The sequence below is a fragment of the Stereum hirsutum genome (genome assembly GCF_000264905.1).
Source record: "Stereum hirsutum FP-91666 SS1 unplaced genomic scaffold STEHIscaffold_26, whole genome shotgun sequence".
Taxonomy (NCBI): Eukaryota; Fungi; Basidiomycota; class Agaricomycetes; order Russulales; family Stereaceae; genus Stereum; species Stereum hirsutum.
This window is the reverse complement of record NW_006763156.1, coordinates 51,468-76,991: the sequence shown is the minus strand read 5'-3', so window position 1 is coordinate 76,991 and position 25,524 is coordinate 51,468. Positions and strand designations below refer to the sequence as shown.

The following is a 25,524-nucleotide window of genomic DNA, read 5'->3' as shown; positions in this document are numbered from 1 at the left end:
CCTGTCGATTTACTGGAGAGCCGTCATGGGCTAGGAAAAGAACAGTCTGGGCAACACTCACAGAGTCATGGATCTTTCACAAAGGTCATCTTTAGCCGTGATCTCGCTAGCCAAACGCCCCAACCTGATCTCAGAACGGCAATAACTAGCTCTCGTTGGTGTGGCTTGTTGGATATCTGCATCAGCAAGATCACATCTCGCTAGTTGTTCGCTACGGTTCCTACGCGCCTCTAAGTATCACAATCTTCGAGGTCTTGTAGCTCCGACGCTGTGCAAGTTAGAATATGGCTCGGACACTAGCTAGGCCTTCGTACCCAGAGTTCGTAGAGCATAGTCGAGGTCGAGCAACTTATATAGTGGAGGGAGAAGCGACGTCGACGCTACCCGATGCTGCCCGAATCGTGGGTGTGGCTCAGTGGCGTGGTTATTGCCGAGCGGAGTTTCAAGCCTTTGTGTCTATCGATCACATGAACGGCTGATCTACGCGTTGACACTTTTGTCTCTTGCTCTTTACCCTCATCTCCAAAGCTTTCCTACGCTTCCTTGCTAGCTTTACGAAAGGTTCATTGAGACATTCATAGCCTACTCCACCGTCTCCTCGACAACAGTGTCTACTTTCGCCGACTTGGATCTGCTTTCACAATGTCGAAAAACCTTCCAATATACGATTCAGATTACTGGCGAGCATATGAAGTCCCGGGCTTACAAAGTGAATGGGATATTCATGTCGAGTCTAACCCTCGTCGGGTCCTCGACGCTCTTCACATCATGTCCCCCAGAGAACCGCCAAACAAATGGGGAGATGACTTCACGGTGAGGCAACCTCCAGCCGCACCAAGATCTTTCAATCTATCTGACCCACGAAATTCACAGAGCGTGTTTCCTGCAGAGATCGCCATTGCGCGTCTGTCCTTGCAAGATTATCCTGGTCCTGCTTGGCAGCATCTTGTGTCGGGTGGCGTCGTCGAGTTGCTAGTTCTCCAGGCGCTTAACGCGCCATCGTGGGAATCGCCCGCTTCCGTGCCGTTCCTTTCGACAAGTCGAGGACAGAAAGTCCACCTGTTTCGAGCCGTGAGTTCAATCCACACCGCCTCTACGTACATCACATGGGCTATATCGTTCTCAATCACTCTCACAAAGTATGCTCCCTCATGGTGTCCTCCTTTGGAGCCGATGTACCGCGCATGCACTCATTTCTCTAGCCCCCTCTCGGAGAACGACCGTCTCGTTATCGATACAGTGCGAAAGTACTGGGTAAGGCTCACAGAAAAGGTTGTATTCTTCAATGCAACTATTCCACCCCTACTAATCCCGTGTGTTATACAGTTTTGGACCGACTTCAATGACGACTCGTTCCTATCGAAGGCCTGGGGCCGAACCGAGCGAATTCTGTTTGCTTCTTTGATAATTACTGTACTATACTACGACCCATCAACATTCAAGTAAGTGCCCATTCATTTCCATTTTTCAAAAACAGGCACTCAACATTTTCTTTTCTTTACTTGAACTCTTCTAGGATCCTCGACGACGCTGCTGACCTTACACTCCCGTTGCTTGTCCGAGCTACTCTTTCAGGCAGCGACAGGTACAAACCTTACGCTAATACCGAATTCAAGATAGTCTCTGCCTCCGTCCTTCGCCAGTTCATCGCTCCTTTTAACAAAAATGCTAAAGAATACCGCAAGACCTATCCAATCCCGGACTCTACTCTTGACCGCATCGTTAAAGGCACCAACGGCTCTCTCATCCGACTCTTCGACAAATTGGCTTGGTATCTCACATGGCTCGACTCCGATCAAACGGGAGCGTGCCTTTCTCTCATCGAAGCGCTCTGCTATCTTGCTAGACCTGTGCCACACCACTTTCATGCTTTCTTGCGCTCTGAGGCGCTCTGGCGCAGTCTCTTCGCGCTCTTGCGGCGTACGGTCATAGACAATGAGTTTAGCGGGTTCGAGGGCAAGAAGCCCGTGAGGGATCTCATGGGAGATCGGATCTTAGAGCTGATACTGGTTGGGCTTCGCTACGGAGAAGTACTTTCTTGGAACGATTATGCGAGCTTCGCAGCACTTCTTGCACAACAGGGTCTGTTTCAACTGCTGGAGGATATGCTATGTTCTACCGAGAGTTGGACAGAACTGACTAATCCTCTCAACATTTTCGTTAGTAAGTCCGACTCATTTTATTTCTATCCGTCCAGGTGTTGCTACTTGTACTAAGTATCCGTCTCTTTGTTTCTTCAGAGCCGCTCAGTGAGCTTTATTCCAAATTCGAGATCGCCGTAAGATGTGCGCCCTCGTTGGCAGCGACACTTCGACCTCATCTTCCTCGACCTCGTATCATGCGTGCACTTCTCGACGCCGCTTTTCCCGCCCCTTCACCCAAAGACGTTTTCGTCAGGATAGGTGCTTTTCAGACGACCCAACACGATAGCTATGATACATTCTCGACGTTGCAGAGACTTGTACAGCTCCAAGGCGAATGCGGGAGAAGAGGCTGTGCGGAGCCGGTGAAGGCGAGATGTTCGAAGTGTCAGATTTATTATTACTGTGGAGCTGAATGTCAGAGAAGGTCCGTATGCATCCCTTCCGTGATGTGGTTGATTGAGCTGATGGTGGCTATCGCACTCGTTTTTCAATAGCGACTGGGACGAACATAAGCTGGTGTGTGGGTATAGCGTGGTGCATGTGCAGAGAGAAAACGGGATGTGGATGCGGGAGACGACATTGCCAAGGAGTCTTGCGAAGAAAGTGGAGACTAAGACGGCCTGCAGACCGTGCGATGGCCCGCTAGATTGAATGAATTTTGTCTGTCCTCTTCCAATAGCGTTCAATGGAGCTCATTACTTTCGCAGCTTCTTCTGTGAATTGATTCTGGCGCTACTGCTAGGTCCAAGCCCAAGCGAATAATTGAATGTGCACCGACAACAAAACAGTTCCCAAGTACATCTACGTCTGCATAGCCTATTTTCCTAATGTCCATATCTAATCACGGCGACTCGGTTATATACGGAAAAGTTATTTCCCATTCTGCTTTTCCTGTCACTCACTATTTACCCCGTCGTCCTTTCCTAGAATCCTCCTTCAACGCGGCTACTCCCCATCCTCCCTTCCCGTTCGTTAGTCCTCTCTGGGACGCCGCCCATCCGCTGCTGGTTCCCGACTGGCCAAAGCTACCCCATCCTCCGCCATTTTCTTTCGATGGTTCCTCACGTTGGCCACCGAGAAGTGCGCCCCATCCTCCACCATTCTCCTGTGGCGGCTCCTCACCTTGGGTAGCGAGAAGGCTACCCCATCCTCCACCGTTTCCTCCGGACGGCTCATCGCGCTCGAGACTCTCCACCCCTCTCGTTTCCCCACAGTCCACATCACCATTGTCTTTTATCTCGTCCGTCCCCTTTATGTCGTCTGCGTTCTCATATTCTATGGAGATGCCCGTTCCCAAATTCTGTTCTATGACTGTCTCGTTGACGAAGAATTCGTTTGTTGGCGAAGAGCGAACTTCGTCTTGCACTAAAGGCACCGGATGTACGAGGTTTCTTACATCTCGCGCGAAGCCTTCCTCGAATGTGTTTAGGCCAGACGTCGTGCAAAGCTCCCTTACGCTCTCCCGCATATCCACAACGAAAATGACGTCGTCCACGCCCAACCGCCTTCCCTCTTCCTTCGTCAGACATTGGGTCCTGTTGCAAAGATCCGCGAAGCTTGGGACTAGCCAGTGGTTTACAACACAAGCCTTACCTTCGACGATTACACAATCTTCTCCTATGCACCGATTCCCTTCTCTCGTCATTGTCCTACAGAATCCTACCGCTATTTCCTGTCATCCTTATGCTACATTGTCGTCCCAGTATACCCAACCATTGCTGTGGTTGTGACTAATCCGCCATACCATCAGTCGTGGAGGACACAGTATCCGGCGCGGGGTAGGGCACGTGCCAAGGGTTTCTTGTTCCCTGTTTTGCGGAACCAGCGCGCTCGGAAAGGGATCCGGATTGGCCCAATCGTTTTGTAGAGCCGGACGAGTTCGCTGACGTTTTGGCACGAAGTCTGTCGAATGGACTTGGGCGGACTCCAAGATTGATTGGCCCTGGAGGAGATCCCGCCTCGTTCAACTCGAATTCCTTAGTTTTGACTCCACTCGACGCCGCCCCCCTATCTGCCGCTGCCTTCTCCTTTGCCTCCCTCTCCTCCCTCTCCCTCTCCTCCCTCTCCCTCTCCTCCTTCTCCCTCTCCTCCCTCTCCCTCTCCCTCTCCTCCCACTCCTCCCTCTCCCTCTCTTCCCTCTCCCTTTCCTCCCTCTCCCTCTCCCTCTCTCTCTTCTGCCTCTCCTCCCCTTCCCTCTTCTGCCTCTCCTCCCTCTCCCTCGCCCCCATCTCCTTTGCCTCCTTCATCACCCTCACCCTCTCCTCCCTCTCCTCTCTCTCCCTCGCCGCCATCTCCATCGCCTTTTTCTCCTTCTTCATCATCTTTGCATTTTTCTTTCCTTTCTTTGTCACCTCTTCGTCCTGCTCTTCCGCTTCGTACGATTTTGACATCTGTTTGTCTGCTGTCTCGCCCTCGGTACTTGACCCGCAAGTAGGTTTTTCCGCCACAAGAGGGTAGACCGTCGCCGAAGGCTGTGGATGCATGAGGTCCCTGACACTTCGCGCCAAATCGTCCTCGAATGAGCTAGGACTAGAACCCGTATTCAGCTCCCTCACGCTCTCTCGCATACTTGCAATAAATATGACATCGTCCACACCCAACCGTCTTCCCTCTTCCTTGGTCAGACATCCGGCCCTATTGCACAGATCTGCGAAGCCTGGGACCAGCCACTTCTCGACTCCACACGCCTTGCCTTCCACAATCTTGTCAATGGGAGTCGCGATCGGATCGAGACGGTTAATAGCGAGCTTGCGAATGGATTCGAAACCCCAGCGCGTAGCAAGGCGAAGGACGAAGATCCAGTCTTCGACGGAATGGACGTCGCCGTGCTCGAAGTCCCTATCGCATCGTACGCAAGAAACGTGGATGATCAGTTCTTGACGATGAACGCATGTATGGGAAAGTACTAAACAGTCTTACGTAGGATGCAGGACGGAGAGAAACGCTTCAAACTCGCAGGACGAGACATCCTCGAGCGTGACGTTCTTGGCGGTATCGACAGCATCAAGAAATCGAGCCGCCAGCTTTGATGGCTTACGGATGAATGGATGGCTAGGGATGCGGTACAGCACGTTTTCGACCTACGGGCGTCGGCCCAGTCGTGATTAGAATGGATGGCTAGGATAAAAATCAGTTATAACGTACGCGGACTACGACCATATCTTCTTGAAAGTAGAACTTGCTGCTCTGCTTGAGCGAGCTAGAACCGTCTTCTGGATGTTGAGGACCCGGAGATATTGTGTCGTGTGCATTGGATTCGGAGGCGATGGACCCCATATCGAAAGGCTCAGACGAGATGGATTCGAAGTCAGAGATATCTTGTGATTCAATGTGATGAGCGGGGTCTGAAGACATGAAGCAGCTCCTAGAAAATGAAATGAAAGAAATGAGATGGAAACGGAGGTCGACAGTGCAGGGATGCGTACGACTGGTGAAGCGTCGAAGCAGGGAGAAAGCAATTCCCGTCTCAGATGTGCATGGCTGATATTTATGTGTGAGAATCTGAAATTATCTGAACGCCCACATCCCTGACAGCCTACATACACGAGGTACTGAGGCCTGTTTTTCATCAGTCGTGCACACTGCGCGATGTTGCCTTGATGAAACTTTCAGATGTTTGCACTTTACGGCTACACTCATGTATGACTATGACGAGAAAAATATCGCCAACAGATCGCCTACCTTCCTCATCAGAATTAGCTCTTGCTATAGAGAAAACACTTCGCAATAAGTAGCGATTGGGATGAACACGGATTTTCGCGTGGCTATGATGCAGTGCGTTCCGAAGATATTGAAGGGTCCAGGAAGTGTGGATCTTGGCGAAGAGCACTGTAGCGAAAATGTGGAGGGTGAAGACGGTGAAGATGAAGTGTCCTCATGTAACGTTTATCTTTCATGTAACTTGAGTCGGCTCCTAATTCGGTTTAATTATGATTTTGAGTACATTAACTCGTAAAGTAAAGAGAACAAGGAGTCCATCGTCAATCGTCAATCCACGAGAGCGGTTGTATATAAACGTACCACTGATCACTATTATAGCTAGAGTATCCTGATTAAGATCATGTAGCAGTAACGACGTGTAATGTGGGAGTAGGTGAATTACGGAGCTGCAGGACGCTGTTGATATTCGAAGTATCACCGATAGGTTCCACTGGCAACACATCATCTGCACTAGAATGTGTCCGGAGAAATGACCCCATCTCAGCGTCCGTAACACGACATTTGAAAGCGCCATCACCTCTTGGAATATCGCAATCTACACCACTGAGCATCCCCCCTCCGACGTTCCTCGACTTCGATTTCCTGCTCTTCTTTACCGGCCTTACATGTTCCTCCGTCTCGCACGAAAAAAAAAGTCCTTCCGTCTCCTTTGGAACCGTCGAAATCTTATACTTCTCCCCTTTCAAGACACCTGACTGACCCTCCCTCGATGACTCAGCGCATTCATTCTCATTACCACATACTCCACAAATATCTCGCCAGTCCTTTTGCACTTGGTGAGGCAGCACCGAAGGGGGGATAACGGGATGGAATGGAGTAGGCAAGACGAGATCTCTGACGCTATGCGCGAACGTGTCCTGGAATGTGTTCGAACGCAAGGAAATTCCGCCGACTTCCCTCACGCTTTCGCGCATGCGCATAATGAACACGGCATCGTCCACGCCCAGCCGTCTTCCTTCCTCCGTGGTCAAGCACTCGGCTCTGTTGCATACGTCTGCAAAGCTCTGGACCAGCCACTCTTCTACGCCACAGGCCTTGCCCTCTATGATCTTGTCGATCGGGCAGGCGATGAGGCCCAGGCGGTGAATAGCAAGCCGGCGAATGGATTCGAACCCCCAGCGAGTGGAGAGACGTAAGACGGATATCCAGTCTTCGACGGAGTGGACGTCGCCGTGTTCGAAGTCACTTCCACACGGAAAGAATCGCGTGAGTAATGTCGGTAATGTATGCGTGCTGAGCTCAAAAGCATCGTAGAGTGCAAAGTGAAAGCTCACGTCGGGTATAGCACCGAAAGAAATGCTTCGAACTCGGCTGGGCGAACGCCGTCTAGCGGTAAAGTATGCCCCTGTTTGACGGAATCGCATACGACGGTAGAAAGCTGTGAATAGTGTATGAAGGAGTGACTTGGAACACGATACAAGACATCGTCTACCTATCGATCGATTAGCCCCTGACAATGGAGCAAGGGGATGTCACCGGCATACCCGCACTATGATCATATCCTCGTGGAAGTAAAACTTGCTACTCTGCCGAAACGACGCAGCCTGTTCCCCACGAAAATGCATAGGAAGTTCCACTTGGGGCTCGGGATTCAGAGCAGATCCTACAGAAGACATAGCAAAGGCGGATTCGGGTGAGAATGATTCGAAGTCGCTGAAGTCTTCGAGGTCTGCTACTGTATCGCTCGCAGGGCCTGATGGCATCGAAGTCCTAGGGGAGTAACAAAGGTGGTATTATCACAGAGAGATTGGATATCACCACTCAGAGAAGACACACGATCGTAGTCGTAGAGCGAGCGACGTAGGACGTGAACGATGTTGGCCGCTCTTATCATGATGTCAGATATTTATATGCGTGAGTACTTATTTCTTCAAACTCCGACATTGCCTCAAGCCGCATGAGGGTCAATCGAAAGCCTACCGATACACGTCATCGCAGAACCTTAAGCGTTCGATAACTCGGCACGGGAAACAAGTGTTGTCTTGTTATGAAGACCGTGCCTGACACCTTGAAGCACGGGTCTGTATATGCATGAATTGTAGTACTTATCTGTATCAAGGCGGGGGCTCGTATTCCTGGATACAAATCACCACTTCGATAGAATAAAGGGATACTTCAAGAGTACTGCGAGAAAGAAGCGCTCAGTCAGGCTAGTCATCGACAAAGCTGACCATTGAGGACGAGACCCACCTTCACGGCCAGTAAACCGCCCTCCGGCATCTGTTCTCCGCTCTCCTGTCACGCTCGTTCAAGCGGCAAATTCACGCAAGAACTTCTCCTGAGCACGCACAACAACCCATACGTGTTTGATAGCAAGCGGTTCCTCGCTTGAAGTTATGAAAGAGTAGAATGAGCTTCTAGAGAGATGTGATATAGAGTTAAAATCACTCACGCAGCGAGTGCGAGAGCTTGAGCCGTCCTGACAAGGTTTTTAACCGTACGGCCTATGAGAGAAATGTATCAAGACGAGCGAAATAACCTGCTGGTTATAATAAAGAACAAAAGGACTCACCGTTGAATGGCCTCTCTGCAAGTTCGACGATATCGTCTTGATTCAAGGAGCCTTCGCTGTCGTGTATGTTACAACCGGCCATCTCCAAAAATCTTTGCCAAACAGAGATACGAGCGCTCTGGTTCAGTTCAGGATACTTCACGGCTAGATTCAAGTTGTTAGAAATCTAGCTTCCCTGAGAATGGCACTCCGACAACATACCGACAGAAAAGCGCGAAAGAAAGGCATCATCAAAAGACGTGATTCTGTTCGTGGTCAGGAACAACACCCCACGGTGGTACTCGAGGACCCGGAGAGCAACTGAGACGAGGGCATTCCTTTGGATCTATCGGCCGTAACGTACGTTAATACGGAATCGTCCCAGTGGATTCAAATGAATGCCGACCTCGTGCATACTGCGTTTCTCAAGGAAAACCTGCAAAATCGTGAGTGAAAGGGATCAGATGTAGATAACAATAGACAGCGCACATCTGCTTCGTCGATGAGAAGGACAGCATCCCAGGCGGTGGCGAGCTAAGATCACAGATGTCACGTCAGCCTGAGCATTGCTAAGATTGAAAACCGAACATTCCATACACTTAGGATGGTCTTCAAACTCGATTCCAAAGACGAAGGGGAGTCGGTGGATAACTCTTGGGCACCGACCATGTACAGCGGGCGCTTCAGGTGCTCTGCCACTGCCTCTGCGGTCAACGTCTTTCCAGTCCCGGGAGGGCCGTGAAGTACGGCAATCTAAGGAAACGGCATGGTCAGGAAGTGCCTTGGACCATAGAAAGCTAGCACTGACCAGTCCTCCGCCCTTTCCACTGATGACGTCTTGAACAAGGGCTTTCCCAGAGGTCGAGTTGCGGGTCACTTTGACCAACGATCTGATGAGTGTCTATACATCGACCATTAAAACATTCCGGCGCTTAGACTACACTGAGAAGCATACCTTGATGTCTCCCTCCAACACCAGATGATCCCATGCATTTTCATCACAGATGACGAGAGATAGATCTTCGACGAAAAGAGATGACCAATACTTTGGAACGTAAGCTTAGTATCCACTATGACAAAGTCGATAGCGGGGTAGACAGAGGATCAAACCTACCTTCTGGGCGAGATTGAAACCTTTCATGTCAGGCGGAAGAAGGTGAATCTTTTCCGAGTCACATTCAGGGATTTCTTCGTCACTAGGGAAAGACAATTTTGGGAAGAAGCATGCAGCATATCGATCAGCGAATAAACCGCACACACAAGTTGCCCAAATAACGACTCACGGTTTTCGAGTGTATCCGGAAGGATTCTTTGCTCCTTTAGCATCAACAATAACACGACGCTAAGCATCACACGAAATCAGAGGTTGAAAATGCCGATCGGGGTTGACTGAAGATACTTACTCCTTGATCTGAGAGCAGAACATACATATAAATAGACTCAGACTGGAATGGTTCTAGAGCTTACAGTTTCGATAGTGAACCCCCGCACAGGACGCATAAATCTTTCCTCTTTCTTACAACAAAGACAAGGTCAGCTCGATTCCAGAATCATGCAGAGTATATGGACTAACCGGTCAATGCCTCTTTCGCAGCAGAAGTTAGCTTCTGGCAGGTGAGGTCCTTGATATCGGTCGTCCCCTTTCAAGGTACACGTTAGCTCTACGGCACACGACATAACAGGAGGCATTATGCTGACCTCAAATCCAACAACCTGTCGTTCAACAGAATATGCCTTGTATCGGTCCCCATTCCAGTGGTACCCATAGCCATCAAGAACAAACATTGGGCCTGCTGTAGTTCTAGCAACCACAATGTTATTGGCATCAATTGGTCTCTGGGCTGAATAGACTTCACGAACGGGATGTACGACTTCTTCGTAACGACAAAGGCGATGAGCTAGTAGAGGACCACAGAGCATGTCAGATTTTGCATAATCCATGGTAGGCGACAAGCGTACCTTCTCGCCTGGCCCAGGGGTGGCTAAGGTTTCTCCAACTCGATAATGGTATTTGAGGAGGTCGAACGTGATATGGCCGTAGGTTACAAGCCCGGCTAATTCATTCTTTCTGTAAAATGACCGTATGAGAGAAGGAAAGGAAGCACATCGACATAAGTAGCTGGAGAAAGAGCGTACGTCGGTTCGAACTGCTTCTCCAGGTAGTCCTTGAGGGTGGACAACTGTTCGACCAGCTGCTTCAAAAACACAATCACCTCGCTATCCGCGAAGTCGACTGCGTAGCACGGTTAATTACGTGACAATATTCGGGTGGCAGATATCAAAATATCGCACTCACATTTCTTCGCATCGACACACCCAAGACTGATGACCATGTCTCGCGCTTCGGCTGATTCGCTCCCGCCAGTCTCCAACACGTTCAAAGCCCATGTAGCATCCCCGAGCCAACGACCGAATTTATTCTCATGAACATCTTCGAAGAAAGACGCGACCTTCTTCTCCGGATTTGATCTGTGGAATTGGTTACCGTATGCCGCCCTGAATCATACGCACGATGGGGTCAATGGCCAGCAGGAGAGGAAGATGGCTACCATACTGACCGGAGAAACGACAATAGAACCTCGCCGAAATGGCTTAGAACGATCTCAGGCGAATCTGGTCAATCGAACAATGAGTTATGACGCTTAAAACAGAAGTCGGGTCGAATAAGCACGCACCAGAGGCTTGTTTTCTACGAAGGTTCGCGTAGAAGTAGTTATGTGGGTCTTGAAGAAGCGCCTTGGGCGGAGCATACGATGCTGGATCAAACGGCTGCCAACCATACTTCTCGTACGAATTAGACCTATGGAAAGCGACATCATCAACCTTTGTACTGCATTTACAGCGACAAACCAGAGGGGGAGAGGATGAGGAGACTTACCAGATCTGGTGACGAAGGAGGTGGCGAGTCTCTTGAGCGATTGACTTCTGATACAGGTCCTTCGCAGCGGCTTTCTTTTGCTGTTCCAAGTTGTCGTGTTCAGAGTCCTCGGTGGCCTCGCTGTTGGTAGAGGCTCCGTCGTCGTCGTTTGCAGGGAGAGAAGGTTCGCGAGTACTGTCGCCAGCCATATTTTGAGTGTTGTTTGGGACAAGAGCGACGACGGGGATGCTGGGGAGTGATTTGGTATATAGCGTAGCTGTTCGCACCTGTAATAAATATGCCGACGATAGCAATGACTCCGTTAGGAGAGCGACCATAGACGTCACGCTCGAGTGTCCCACGGTCGAATCAAATCCACGGGAGTCATCGTTCAAAACGTCAAATAGCTGGACAACCTTCACGAGCCGAGCTCAATTTGACATTCTACCGTAACAATTGCCAAATTACAGGCTCAAAGAGCTCCGTTTCTGCAGACGAGTCAGAGTCAAAAAGCATCGTTCACTTGCAAGAAAGAACCGCTTTCGGCTCCTTATTCGCCTGCACGTGGGCCTTCTGGACGTACAAACACCTTCCAGTGTCCCAAAGCGATATAAGTATACTCATCGTCCTCACACGAGTCAGAGAAATATTGGTGGCCGATATCGAACCGCTATCATGGCATGGTGGCATCTCCCAATTGCAAGTGCCCGAAAATGAGTCATCGCGGAAATTGTCACCAACTGGAAGGCACAATTCCTTATCCGCTAGAATGGGGCCCGAGACTATAAGTTACACCGATGCAGCTGGCGAACTAGTAATTTGAGACTCTTGGGAAAACAAAGCTAGGGAAGAACGAGTCGACTCGTCGGAGTGGATGGAAGTGGTTGACAACAGCTTCGAAAGATGACTCTCGAGCCATCGCCGGAGAAAGCCGGGGAGGAGTGCCACAGTTGAGGAACGCGCCTACCTAGTGCGCGCCACACGTTCCACGAACTTTGCAGTACCGAGCTGGATTTTTCTACCTGTGTTCGCACTGCCATCAGAAGGGTTCTCCTCATCCTCTCTCTCGATACTGTTAGTGCCGGTGGGCTTGCGGCTCCGTGGATGCTCTCCTCAAACCTGTCCTTGTTTAGCCGTCCGTGAGTGATCGACCCATGGTTCGTACGTCGTGTCTACGAGAAAACAGCGGACTCCTTGCGCAAGTGGCAGCATACCTTACCAGCTTCCTGACTTTAAGACCCGCAATCTCACTTCACGAGGACAAGGCAGAATATATATTGCGAGGTAGAGGACTGAGTGATGAAAGCAGAGCACATAGAGCTGATTAGTTGCACGTAGCATGAACGTAAGTAGTTGAGAGTATTTGAAGCGTGGTGGCATAGAGATTATATGGAAGCACGAAAGCGACGGGAGCATGGTGTTCATCACAAGAAATAGGAGAAAAATGCATAACCCATATCTACGTAACTGCGAATTTAATCATTCACAGCAGTCACACCTAACGTGATGAACAGCTTGTGAGTACAACTCTCAATGCGAAACAGCTAGCCTCAGGAGACGCTCACCTTGAACCTGGGCATTCAACCCCGTATGCCTCCGCCTCAAACAACAACGTCCCAAACCCACGAGATTCAGGATACTCCTTCATCGCAGCCGTCCATATCCGATGCCACTTCAGATACTGAACGTTCGAATACGAATCCTTCCGATTCCTCGCGACCCAAGACATCCAGAAATAGGGATACCATCCCGCGCCGAACCAATCCAAGATTCCAGTGATACGACCGTCGGTGGGGTCGACCATGATGTTCTCGGGGGTGAGATTGGGATGACAAAAAGAGGCAGGTTTGGTGTTGTCGAATGTGTCTATAGTTGTTTGAGTCACGGCAGCCCAATCTTCATCCATGCTCTGGTCGACGGCGCGGGCGAAGTATTCGAGAACGTCGGTGCAGGATTTGGCTCGGAGAGGGGTGGAGTGATGAGGGCCTTCCGTACCCGAGTGAGGAGATTCGTAGGAGAAATAAGGACCGCAATGGTAGATCCCGTCTTTGCCCACCATTCCCCATTCCCCAAGTCGGTCGAGCTTCTTCAGCTCAGAGACATAATCAGAGAACTCCCAAGTTATGTCTTGAATGATATCGTCGTTTAGAACGTCGAGGACTTCGGAAAGTATGACACCATGGACCTGCTCCATGACGATGTAGCCGATTCCATCAGGAACACTCTCAGTCGAGTCGCGAAAATACGCGAGAACGCGAGGGACAGGGATAGAGGTATGCGTGCGAACGAGCTCCATGGCTAAGGCTTCTGATAAGCGGACAGAGTCACCGTACTTGACGACAAGACCGTCATCAATCTGCACGACACGAGTGGGTAAGTCTACATCGTCGCGGAGTGCTTGACCTTGCTCTATGAGCTCGTGAAGAACCTGTAGATCGTGAGGCCAGAGCTTTTCCAAGGACAGGGGCATGGCGAGGGTTGAGCGAGGGAAAGGGAGACGTCGGATGGGCAGCAATGTGGGTGCGTTCACGACCAGAGCCCCGCTTATATAGGTCGACGGACACGTCATTCAAGTGTCGGGTACAAAGGAGATGGAGCATGAAAAATGTAGCGCAAGGCTCTCGACAAAGGACAAAGAACCATTGATCGATACTTAATCTGATCATCCCGAAATGGAGGTGTCCTTGATTCAGAGCCGCGCCTCTCCACATACCGTATCAAAACTGACACCATGCGGAGAGACTTGTCTTCTGTGACAGTTGTCATGAGGATCTAATGCGTATGAAGGTGCCGTGTACTTGTTTGACATTCAGAGATAATCGATGGGCCTAGCTGAGTCAGTTGAGGAGACGACGAACACAGATGTATGATATACGACAACTGGTGGTATGTATGCCCATGAACACAAGGGAGATACTAGCGAGGAACATTGCATATAGTTGTTGTATCGAAAAGGCAAAGTAAGAACGCCGAGCGCTGCTGCGTCATAGCAGCACCCTCGGTAGTGGTTTGGCTTAGACGAGATTATTTGGAGAGTACTTCGAAAAGTCGTGGTACTTACTGCCGTAGAGCTCGCATAGAGGGTGGTTTGGTGTCAGCTAAGTAGTGTCGAAGGAAGAAAAAGCAAGACGCTTCGATGGTTCGATGGTGGTTGCTGACGTTAGCCGGAAACTGCCGAATTCGTATTGTGGGCCATACAAAAATTGCACACCTTTCCTCCGACGAGTGGACATCCTGTTTAGATCATCTTGAGGCTTGAAATTCCGTTATGTCTCACGAAACCTGTGCCGTTAGAATACGATGGTAACTCTTCATTTTTACGAAAGCAACGTGTGGCGCGCCACCCAACACCACGTGTTCGCCGAATTCGAAGGTTCAAAGCGGGCACGAGCCGGACAATGAACTTCGCGTCACTTCGTCTTCTCAACCACCACCTTCCTCAGTTCTTCTTGTTCCTCGTCTTTTGAAAGCCTCTTGCAGATCCTCGGGCTTTGTATCCTCTCACTCCTTATATTCAAATATCTGTGTTTCCAGGTCTCTGTACAGTCTATCTTTAATGTCCAACCACGATCCACTAGCCTCCAACGGGCACACCCACCTCACACCGATTTCCGTCCTGCCGAACACCAACACTGCGGACGAGCTACGTGATGCAAGACGCGAGCTTACACTTCTTAGACGACAACTTGCTCGTGCTGAAGAAGATCACAAGAAAGATGTCGCTCGGCTACAGGAACATCTGAACGAACAGATCCATCTTACCGAGGTCGACTTGAAGGAGGCGAGGAAGGAGAGAGACGACTTGTTGATGCGGGGATCACGGTCGCCGATAGCGGAGGTGGAGAGAGAGAAGGAGAGGGTGAAGAAGGAAGAGGCGGAGAAATTATCGAGGGAAGAGGAGAAGAAGGGTCTGGAGAATACTGTGGAGAATCTGACGGCGCGGGTAAGTGAGTTAGAGCGGGAGCGGGATGCAGAGCGGAGTCGGGCCGTGAGGCTAGATCGGCTTGCCCAGGAGTTGAAGATGACGTCTGAGAAACTGTCGTCGGAGAATAGTCAGCTGGTGAAGATAAACGGTGAGCTTGTTGATCAGGTCGAAGCGCTCAAGAACGAGAGGCGCGGTCTTCGAGACGAACGAGACATGGCGAAGGCTACTCTGGACGTCGTCCAAGCTCAACACGATGGCTCAATCGCTGACCGGGACGAATTGACGCGGGAACGGGACGACCTCAGAATAGAACGAGATGACTTGAGGGCCGAGCGTGATGAATTGTTCGTTATTCGGGATGAACTTACGGCTGAGCGGGATACACTTCTGGAAGAGAGACAGATACGAGAGACTTTGCAGGCTGTGTCTCCATCAACATCCGCTGAACGCGTCCCTTCGCCGACTGCTGGCCAGAATCCTCAACAGGACTCTACTCCACCGAACACGAACGCCACCCAACATCGAGTAAAGATCGAACCTGGTATGTCTATTGTCCAAAAATCACTAACTTTTCCTCTTGCTTTTGGACGCGTTGACGATTGGCCGTAGAAACGTCTCAAATGCCGTCATCGATGCCTCCTGCGTCTTCCCATGAGGTTCGCTGATCACAAATTTTCATCTTATTTTGGCGCTTACTGGACATGAGCGCCTGCTTGTAGCTACCACCACGACCGGCCTCGTCACAGACCTCGGTCGGATCCATGCAGAATTCCACTCGTCCAGGTCCATCGCCCCGTAAGCGCAAGCGAACTCAACATAATGATCGTAAGGAAGATTCCTTGAAACGACACTTTGTTCCTGCGGTGCGTCTCGCTTTCATCTTATGACGTTTTCCTGGTGTGTTAGTTGGAAGGCTCCTCTTCTGCACCAGGGGCGACACTTGCCGAACAATTGTTTGCTCGATATGGAAATCCTCTTCTGTGAAATATAACGACATGACATCTGTCGTACTGTTGCATAAACGTATCGCGTGAAGTGAGCCATTGGCGCTCTAATGATCATTGCTAGACTTCATCAAACGGGGCCGCGTCCTTTCATGCCGCTACGCCATTGGCATAGTGAAGACTTGATTTTACTGAGGATGATTCTCGGGAGTGCCCTCCCACAAAGGCATGTGCTCAGAACACGCAGAATATTGACTACTCTTTCCTCTCTACCTTCGTCTATCTCTTGCGCCGGGTTCGTAACTCATACTACTCACCTCTCCCCTTTCAGCGCCTTGAGAGACATCAAACTCTCACCTCCGACGCCATGCATATCGATTCGTATTCCCAGGCATCGCAACAGTCTCTCCTGCCCCAGGCTCAACCTCAGACTCAAGCGTACGCTCAACCTTTAACGCAATCGCGTTCCCTGAACTCGATTCAAACCGAAGCTCTGAGCGAGCAACCAACTCAAGCCCTCAGCCAACAAGGAAGCCATAGCCAAGTTCTCGGTGAACAACAGAGTCAAGTGCAATATCCGCCCGCCTCTCCGCCCCCGTACGCCCCTGAAGAACCCGGCTCAATCTCTGTCTCCATGATCCCGAACCAGTACGACCAATCCATGACGGTCAAGCCCGATCTCGAATCACGCCTCGCGGACGCCAACTCGGAGGAAGATATGGTCATCTCGCCAATCATCTCGACGAGGGAGGATATCGTGAATGAGGCTCATGTTGCCGGGAGAGACGAAGAAACTGACATAGATTTCGTTCGGAGAGTAACTCGCGAAGAGCGTGAAGGGCAGCGTGGTAGGAGTCTGAGCAGGTCCCGAAGGGACGACCGTCAGAGCCCACGCCCGAGTCCCAGTAAACGCGATCTTCAATCTAGACTAACGAGCCGGACGCCATCGCCCGCAAATCGTAGTAATGGCAACAGGACGCATCGCCGCCCACCGTCTAGGACACCTTCGCCCGGTCCTCGTCACCTTCATCGGCTCCCTACAACTCGCGACGTTTCTCCCTACGAACGAGGACGGACGCGGGAATTCGACCGTGGTGGACGAGGACACCAACCTCCCACCGCCCCACTTTCGTGGCGCCGTTCGCCGCCACACCCGCCACCTACTCAACCCGCTGCGTTCTATGCTCGTGATCGTGATCGTGAACGGGGACGGGGACGTGAGAGGGAACGGGATGTCTCGCCGACGTCTCGACCTTCGCAGTATGCACTTCCTCCTCCCGCGCACGACCTACCACCACATCCGAATACACATAGGCTTCCCCCTCCATCACTCCCCGCTCCCCCGTTGCACCCTCAGGGTTACATACCGACATCTCCAAGTACGACGAAAGGGTATGGAGGCGCAGCCGGAGGCGGAGGTTACGGCTCTCGTGGACCAGCATCTTATGCACCAAGCACCTACTCCCGCGGCCGATCCAAATCGATGTCAAGGTCGCGCTCTCCTTCGCGGTCCGGGTCCAGGTCCAGGTCGGAGGAGAGAAGATTTTGGGAGAGGGAAGCGGAGAGGAACAGGGATGGCCAGTTGAGAGAGCGGGACAGAATGAGAGAGAGGAGTCGGGCGTTGGGGTTCGACGTCGGTATGAGGTATGATGACGATGATGGTTATTATGCAGGGACAGAGGCGCCGACGGCATGGAATGGTTATAGGCGTGGCGCGGCGGGAGACTGGGGGAGGGAGGACACTAGTTGGAGGCCGAGGTATTGAGGTGGTTGGAATAGTGTCGTGGGGAGAAACTAAGGCAGTTATTGAATGGGGTCAGAGGAATGTGTAGTGGCGATCAGAATGGGTGGCGAACGTTCAAGGATGGGTGATGCCGAGTGTGGCGTGCAAGTACCAGTAGGAGTTGTTATTGCTTCGATTTTCGATCTCCATTCTACATACGTTCGGTTCATCTAGAGAGGACGGTCATGCCACAGAAGTTTGGATGGCGCGTTTCCCTTGATTACGGACGATCCACACGCTCGTTCATGTTCATATATGCTGTTTCCGCTTTCTTGGATAGTTACATAACAATCTAGCCTTGTTTTATCTCTTGATAAGCAGTGTCGTTGGATGTTTGTTATCACCATGGCTTGTTTGACAAGCGTGGGCAGGCGCAGCTTGCGTACTTACAGTCGAAATGTACTCAGAGAAAATACGACAAATCGTGCGAAAAACCTAGACAGGTCATAGTCCACAATAATATTGTCCTGGTCACCTCCGTATCAAACCAGCCATGAAACAAAAATATTTTAGAAGGCATTTGAATGCTCGGACTGTTTTCCCTGTATACCAGTGATACATATACGGAGTGCTCTTCACGATTACAATATTCCACTGGGGCGTGGAGTGTGGCGCAAGTGTGGCGTCGTATTCCGAGATCTCAGTTCAAACTCCGCCTGAAAAGGTCTGAACCTTACGGCGCTCTCCCTCGCTCTCCCTGTTGAACCTTCAACTCAAGCTTCTCCTACATCCCTCCCCACGCATTTGTATTCGTCGCCCTCTCGCCCACTCACGTCACATATATACGACAAGACAACTAGTTTGATAGTTATTGCGATATAAAAATACTTCTTGTCGTCCAACAACGTCTGCCCGACGCCGCATTGCTTACCGGTAACCTTTGCGCCACATAAATACGCATCCCTCATATTGACGCTAGCAGCCCTTTGGGCAGTCAGGCTATCCTTACTCTCCTACGATGGAGTCGGAAGGACTTATTGTCAGCGATGATATTCGAGATGCACGTCGTCAGGTCGCCATACTTCACCTCCAAATAGCCCGTATGGATGATGAGCGGAAGGAGCAACTCAGCAATCTCGAAACTCACATGCATAGGAAGCAATCTCGCACCGAACGCTCGCATCAGGAGCAAATAAATCTTCTTCAGGAAGATCTTCAAGTAGTGCGCAATGAGCGCAACCGAATGATGTTGGAGCTACAGGCCAAACTTGCGAGCATTGAGAAAAGGTACGCGGAGAAGGATGGGGAGTTGAGAAAGGCGAGGTTAGAAATTTTCCAACTGCGAGTGGAAAGAGATGAAGCTCGACGATATGTGAAGGGTATGCACGTGGAACGAGAGGGTTTTTTGACGCAGCATAAGATGAAACCTGGCGAAGTCCCCGGAGATCTCCACAAGGTCGACTCTCCTGATGGTAAGTACAAACACTGTACGTTCATAGTAGCGGTATCACATAAGCTCATTTGCCCAAAATATGTATCTAGAAGACGTGAATATTCACCCGGAGCCGCCCCTATCATCTACCAGGCTGAATATTAGTACCTTGGTGAGCTTTGAGACGTTACTCGTCACTCGAACTCGAAACTCGGTGGATTGATCTACCGACATTGTAAGGCGATTTTATCCAACGACTCCCAGAGTGATACGAAAAGTGACCAGGTGCATATCTTTGTGTCTGAAATGAATGTGATTGGGTACTGACATACGGCTGTAACGATCGTTTCTGAAGGGTGGTAAAGAGTGTCCGGCAGATCTTGCGCGTTCCGAGGGCGCCCCAGATATTTCTCTGGTAAGGGTCATTTGTTCCATCAATCACTTAATCTCTGCTCACGACCACATACAGGTTTCCTTTGAATCTCACTGCCTGGACGAGACGACTGCTCCCCAGCTTGATATGCAGGTGATTCTCCCTTTCTCTCGATTCAAGACTTTATAGTAACTATCATCACAGCGCCAATTTGTTCACCCCGAGAGACTGCACTTGGTTAATAGTCCCCTACCCACACCCATTGCTGTCGACCAAGTAATGCTACCAGCCAATGGATCACCCTGTTCGCACCTTCCTAGGGAGCTTCCTCCCCACTTGCCGCCTGGAGAAGTCGAAACCGTGTCTGGTCATCCTCAACAAGGACCAGATCAGTTTGAACCCGTACTAGCGTTACCATCTGCCTCCTTGAGCGACATCACCCAAGCAGCTTCCGAAAATCAAAGCGAAGCCTTCCTGTCATTACAGCGCTTTATCAGCGGCGGCCTTGCATCAATATCGCCACTCTCGAAAGGTACGTATTTTGAAGTACAAGCATTTCTCGAAGCTCACCCCACTGCGCGAAAATAGGTCGCTTGTACCTTGATGCGCGTTCCATGGTCTGCGCTGGAGACTGGCGCCGTTGCAATTTCTGCTCCTCTTGGACTCCCCTGGTCATTGAATTATTGCGTCACGGTTACTTCTTCCAGTGGAGAGACGATGCAATCTCTTCAGAAGTACCCGATCTTCACTCTTTTCCAGGCTATGCTCGTCAAACACCTATCTTGACCAAAGACTGGTGGTCTCTATCTTCGACACTTCCTTCCGCACATTCACTCGGCATACGTGACTTCTTGTCATCTGCACCATCCCCATTTTTACTGTCCCTCGGAGGAATTTCGTGGCGGCTGACTCTTCACTACGAGTCAAGCTCATCATTGGGGAAGGCTGCCAGTCACCCATCGTTCATGTCTGCGACCGGCAACCCCCCGACCAAGCGCGTAGAATACGTCGGCGTCCCGATGGACAAGCAGCTCCTCCCACACGATCTTGACGTCCTCATTGGACGTCTTCCAGATGGACGTTCATTGTGGCCCCCGCCACATGTCTTTAGCAAAAGTATGGCGTGGAATGGGTCCTGGAAAAGTCATAACGAAGACTGGTTTCAGAAGCGGTTGGGTGAGCTCCAGGCAGAGAAAAAGGTGATTCCGTACAACGAAGTTCAATGGAGGAGCATTCTTGTTAGGGATCTCCCTCGTGATAAGCATCGTTCGAAGTCAGCCGAGGGGTCAGTTGGATATGCGATTCAGGAGCTTGGACGAAGACCAGAGTTGAAGGAATATGCTGTCATTGAACTTGGCTCTGGGGCAGAAGTGTACCCAAAGAGAGACACGTCGAGTTCGAGACATGAGGACTCTGGTTGGGAGAGACCGGCCAAAAAGCTGCGCATAGGAGAGTAGGCTACATATTGTTGCGAAAGGGACTCGATAGATGAAGACATTCTTGCTATGATATGGTGTACATTTTGGACCAATAACTTCACACTGCGTATAACCTTCAATGTTCATGGCCGTTATGGATTGTCACGATCTCGAGACGATTGTGGAACTTGAGGTCGTGTCTAAATAAAACTTCTGCTGTCTCAGTCTCGACGAAATGTCACTCTGCCCCCTTAGACATATTCAATGAGACTATGGTCTGGAACACTCATTAGGAACCACACAAAGAGGAGCGGTTCCAACAATGCCTTCGGAATCTCGAAGACGAGGCTAGTGTGATTGTGTACGACGACAGTAAGTGGCATAGCATCATCATCTTGAAAGATCTTCCTCTCGGGTTTCGTCGCTCGATGGTTGACCAAGGCACGCTCACGTTCGCCTAGGGGGGAAGTAAGCTGTCATTGATCTTCAGGTGAGACCGGTTGGGCACCACTGTCCCGGATGGTAGACGCTTCTGTGTTCGTCCGAGTCAGTGATGTGAGTATCTTCCTTTCTTTCTTGAGGTTGCTCGGGCTAACGCTAACCGTCCCAGACAGTCTGGGAAATGGAAGAAGGACTGACGTGTTGCAAACACTCACATAATTATCAAAATAAAAACTAGTCACATTCAAATATGGAGCGCGCACGATCTCAAGCGTCCGTGCGCCTTCGCTTCTGTTCTGGTTGAGAGTCAGACAATGAAGGTGGACTTCCAGATGCGTTCCCCGCTTGGGCTGGCGAAGATACAGATACTCTGCGAGTATCTTCGGATGGGATAGCGGCATCTCCATCCCTAGTTTTTCTCCCCAACACAACGGATGACCGCCTGCGCATTTTTTTCTATGTAGTAGCCTGTTAACAGAGGAGTCTTTTGTCGGAAGAGAAATTGACGAATGCTCACCGGTCCTTCATACGGAAAGACGCTCTTCGGCGGTGCCTGGCCAGAATCAAACTGCGAGTTAGGTATGCACTATGTACACAGTGGTTATGAAAGAAAGATACCGAGTTCTGCGCTTTCGGAAGCTGGAAGAATCAATGAACCCAAGTGCTCAAAGGTTCATGATGTGAACTTTTACATACCTGTGCACCAGTCGCTGGAGGTAATTGGCATAAAGCAGAGCCAGGTATCTCGCTTTCTTGACGAGGAGGAGACCTAGCCTGAGGTAGCATATGAAGTCAATTCAGCGAGGTGATGAAATCTGGATTCAGCGCGCAGTACGTACAACCTTATCCACTGAGGCGACGAGCGGACCTACGTCAGCATGTTCACTGTAAGTAAAACCTGTAATGACAGAGTGCGAACCTTGTGGGGCAGTCAACGAAGGTTCATCCTGATCCAGAGCGCTTCCGCTATTCTTCTGGCCATCCTTACCCAGTGCTTGCACTCCAGCATCACCCTTTTCGAAACCAGGAACCCCTCTCGCCTCTTTATTCCAACGCTTCTCCAATGCCTTCTTCCGGGCTTGTAATCTCTCGACGAATTGCTCCAACTTTATAAGTTCTCCATCCTCACTCCTCTTTCGCGCTGCGACCCTGAAAGCGCCGTTAGCCATCATTCTCCATGGATAGATATTTAATGCTAACCTTTCCTTCTCTGCCTTCAACTCATGATTCTCTCCTCGCAGGGCGTCTCTGTCCTTTCGGACTGCATCCAGAAGAGCGCTGACCTCGGCGCGTAGTAACGTCCTTTTGGAGGTTGACGATGTCTCGCCTTTGGCCAACGAGTTAATCCACACCTCCGTATCATCCTTGTCCCGCATCAATACCGCACATTTCTCCTGCAACTCAGCATTGCCACGAAGCAGCGAATCCTTCTCCGACTGGAGTTCGTCCGCCACTGTCATCAGCCTCTTTACTTCCAACGCCAGACCGCCACTCTTTCTCCGCCAGTCCTCATTCTCGCCTCGCAGTGCATCTCTCTCCGCCCGTCCCGTGTTCGCGGCCACCTCAACACCTCTTCGCAGACCGTCCCTATCCACAGCAATGGCGGCCTTCTCCGTGACAAGAACCTCGTACTTCTCTTTTGAGACACGATCCGCGACAAGCAATGCTTCCTTCTCCTTTCCAATGACCTTGACTTCTTCCGTCAGCAAAGCAGCCTCTGACGCCAAAGTGTTCTTCTCCATCTTGATCAAATCCCTCGCAGCTAATGCGGTGTCCCTCTCCTTTACGAGTCCATCCATCTCCAGCATGACCTTGTCCACCTTCATGATCAGTCGGCTTCGTTCTCCCTTCAACTCTTCGTTCTCACCCTTCAGACTCTGGAACGCACGCTCGAGCTCCTTGGATCTTGACGCTTCAGCATGTCCAAATGTCTCGCTCCGTCCGTCCCTTGACGCATCCACTTCTCTTCGCAGGCTCTCCATCTCCGCCCGCAATTTCTGTACTTCATCATCCCTACTCATTCTGTAGACGCTCTCGCTCTCTTCTAATGCATCTCTCTCGTCCGCTAGCTGCTGCGCCTCCCGATCCAATGCCTCAGCCCTCCTGGAATCCTCCGCTCTCAAAACTGCCAGTTTGTCCCTCTCTTCCAGCGCCGCCTTTAGCGAGAGTCTCAAGTCGACCACCTCCTCCCCCGATGCACTCTTCTCCATCTCTACTTTACCACGTTCTCGCACCATCTCCGCATATTTCTCCGCTACCTTGCGCCTTTCCTTCTCCGCGGACTCGATCGCCTCATTACGTTCGTGCCGTACGAGTTTGAGTTCGGCATGAAGGAGAGCGGACTGACGGCGGTGAAGATCTTCCGCACGAGATAATTGAAGGGAGAGGTTGGATTCCAGTTGTGATATGTAAATTTGATGGTTGGATTCGAGTTGAGAGAGTTGTTTGTTGTGGTCGTCGGTGAAGAGGGTGGCTTGGTGGCGAAGGAGGGTGATTTCGCGTCGAGCGTCGCGCAGGTCATCGTAGACGGATAGCTTGGCGGTTGTCGATGAGGGCTCGGGTTCCATCGTATCATAGGAGTAAAACGGAAACTTTGTAGTACGGCGAGGCTACAGGGTGAAAGTAGTGAAATGTTGGAGGAGAGAAATTAGACGGCGTGTACGAGAAAGACAATCAGTACTCGTCGTTAAAAAGTCACCAACGGTTTGAAATCTGGGATTGTTTAGGACTGGCGCACCTAGTACTTCAATATTCTTATGGTATAGCTTGTCCTAAGGCAAGAGTCGTTTACGAAGACGCGAGGAGGGCCCAGTGAGCACGAGAACGGTTAGTGGCTATTTCAAGTTCCCTAGACTCCTATTCCAAGACTCAGGATTTGAAGACAGGTAGAGTGCGGTTGACGACAACGAATAGAAAGAAACTAGGGCTAGCTGTGGAAGATGTGCTCTCGACGTTACGTGGTTTCGTCGGAACGCAACGCGACGCGACACGGTCACCGTAGCGAACGCGGTGAAGTTGCTGCAAAGAGGGGTCGACGCGTTCCGAATCGCTTCGACCACGGCAAACACCGAAGAATTTCTGCTTGACCACCGTGGCGCAATTGTGGCCCCTCAGGTATATACCCACAGGAAGGTAGCAGCTCTCAGGTCTTCGTCTATCACACCAGCGTCGCAGCAATGTGGGTGATTTCGCACTAGATAGACCACCTTCAGCCGTTCTCAAGATATCAATCCGTATTGGAAAATTTCAAGAGTCTTAAGCAATAGCAGTGCGATTCGGACAGTGCTGGGGCCCAACAATGAACAGTGTGGCGGCACCTTTCCCTCACCTCGGCGGTTTCTACGCGCGAAGCAGCAGTCAGCAGTTGAGAAAAGCGAGATATATGTCCATGATGCAACAAAGTGAATCGGATGGACGACCTTGCACGATGCAAGCACTACGGGATGGCAGCGTCGCCGCGAGTATTTCAGATTCGCATTCCGCATCGGCAACTCCCGCAGAAGCGAAGAAAGGCCACGAAGTCAACAAATTGCTCCTGAAGGTTTGTACGCGACCACCATCTGCTGCTGCGACGTCCTGCTTTGTATCTTAGACTCCCGACTGTTACTACAAAGACCTGGGCCAATAGCTGTGGACATATTGTCAAGTGGATCGAAGGCTGCACCCTTTCAGCGTCTCGAATTCGTGACGTGTACTTTCCACGCATTGTTGCATGCCCGCCAAGTCGTTGCCCTTTTGTACCTAATCATCTCGGGCAGCACTGCAGAATGCTCACACCTGGCCTCTTCAGTGGGGGTTGTCAATTTCTAGGTTTCATTCAGTGCATCTGAGCATGAGACACTGGCGGAGAAATCGAACTCTGTCCTGATGTTGCTCGTCTACACCGCTTCAAAGCAGTCGAGTCATGGCACTCACGTTAACAAGAGGTAGCTCAGTAGTCGTTTTTCTTCCAATCAGTGTGGCACTCACGATGTTAACCATTAGGAACTGCCGCCCACGACGATGACACGGCGCGATGGTCGAGTTTGTCGATCGTATTTCGGTCGATCGTGATGT

General features: G+C 50.7%; 7 protein-coding genes across 7 annotated transcripts; 3 read left to right on the top strand and 4 right to left on the bottom strand.

Moving 5' to 3' along the window:
- Positions 1-642: 642 nt before the first annotated feature.
- STEHIDRAFT_143178 (uncharacterized protein) lies at positions 643-2,795 on the top strand (the record flags this gene model as incomplete). Its single annotated transcript, XM_007311349.1, has 6 exons — positions 643-1,139; positions 1,203-1,254; positions 1,327-1,442; positions 1,517-2,163; positions 2,241-2,568; positions 2,639-2,795. 6 exons carry the CDS (start codon positions 643-645, stop codon positions 2,793-2,795), a joined length of 1,797 nt encoding a protein of 598 aa, XP_007311411.1.
- Positions 2,796-4,702: 1,907 nt separating this feature from the next.
- STEHIDRAFT_30913 (uncharacterized protein) lies at positions 4,703-5,224 on the bottom strand (the record flags this gene model as incomplete). Its single annotated transcript, XM_007311324.1, has 2 exons — positions 4,703-4,982; positions 5,064-5,224. Coding segments are annotated over 2 exons (441 nt in total), but the record flags the coding sequence as incomplete, so codon positions are not given.
- A 978-nt stretch (positions 5,225-6,202) lies between these two features.
- Positions 6,203-11,421, bottom strand: STEHIDRAFT_143177 (P-loop containing nucleoside triphosphate hydrolase protein; the record flags this gene model as incomplete). Its single annotated transcript, XM_007311348.1, has 26 exons — positions 6,203-7,049; positions 7,139-7,242; positions 7,349-7,574; positions 7,641-7,690; positions 8,055-8,191; positions 8,257-8,308; positions 8,377-8,520; positions 8,578-8,701; positions 8,762-8,791; positions 8,845-8,889; positions 8,953-9,108; positions 9,164-9,256; positions 9,311-9,400; positions 9,470-9,551; positions 9,639-9,697; positions 9,759-9,766; positions 9,823-9,870; positions 9,929-9,995; positions 10,054-10,156; positions 10,216-10,253; positions 10,315-10,423; positions 10,492-10,588; positions 10,652-10,851; positions 10,914-10,968; positions 11,031-11,155; positions 11,234-11,421. The coding sequence occupies 22 exons, from the start codon at positions 11,419-11,421 to the stop codon at positions 8,113-8,115; spliced, it is 1,992 nt and encodes a 663-aa protein (XP_007311410.1). The 3' UTR covers positions 6,203-7,049; positions 7,139-7,242; positions 7,349-7,574; positions 7,641-7,690; positions 8,055-8,112.
- Positions 11,422-12,773: 1,352 nt separating this feature from the next.
- STEHIDRAFT_163638 (uncharacterized protein) lies at positions 12,774-13,682 on the bottom strand (the record flags this gene model as incomplete). The annotated part of the gene is made up of 1 exon (XM_007311347.1): positions 12,774-13,682. One exon carries the CDS (start codon positions 13,680-13,682, stop codon positions 12,774-12,776), a length of 909 nt encoding a protein of 302 aa, XP_007311409.1.
- Positions 13,683-14,702: 1,020 nt separating this feature from the next.
- Positions 14,703-18,168, top strand: STEHIDRAFT_126462 (uncharacterized protein). The gene is made up of 3 exons (XM_007311346.1): positions 14,703-15,793; positions 15,857-16,000; positions 16,413-18,168. Exons 1-3 carry the CDS (start codon positions 15,770-15,772, stop codon positions 17,844-17,846), a joined length of 1,602 nt encoding a protein of 533 aa, XP_007311408.1. The 5' UTR covers positions 14,703-15,769; the 3' UTR covers positions 17,847-18,168.
- Positions 18,169-18,822: 654 nt separating this feature from the next.
- On the top strand, positions 18,823-21,155 carry STEHIDRAFT_173084 (uncharacterized protein; the record flags this gene model as incomplete). The annotated part of the gene is made up of 7 exons (XM_007311345.1): positions 18,823-19,276; positions 19,347-19,408; positions 19,477-19,521; positions 19,592-19,651; positions 19,706-19,762; positions 19,814-20,141; positions 20,198-21,155. 7 exons carry the CDS (start codon positions 18,823-18,825, stop codon positions 21,064-21,066), a joined length of 1,875 nt encoding a protein of 624 aa, XP_007311407.1. The 3' UTR covers positions 21,067-21,155.
- A 528-nt stretch (positions 21,156-21,683) lies between these two features.
- STEHIDRAFT_150941 (uncharacterized protein) lies at positions 21,684-24,462 on the bottom strand. Its single transcript, XM_007311344.1, has 8 exons — positions 24,206-24,462; positions 22,669-24,077; positions 22,388-22,617; positions 22,308-22,318; positions 22,165-22,242; positions 22,087-22,107; positions 21,986-22,021; positions 21,684-21,924 (listed from the first exon to the last, which is right to left on the bottom strand). The coding sequence occupies exons 2-8, from the start codon at positions 24,033-24,035 to the stop codon at positions 21,736-21,738; spliced, it is 1,932 nt and encodes a 643-aa protein (XP_007311406.1). The 5' UTR covers positions 24,036-24,077; positions 24,206-24,462; the 3' UTR covers positions 21,684-21,735.
- Positions 24,463-25,524: the final 1,062 nt, after the last annotated feature.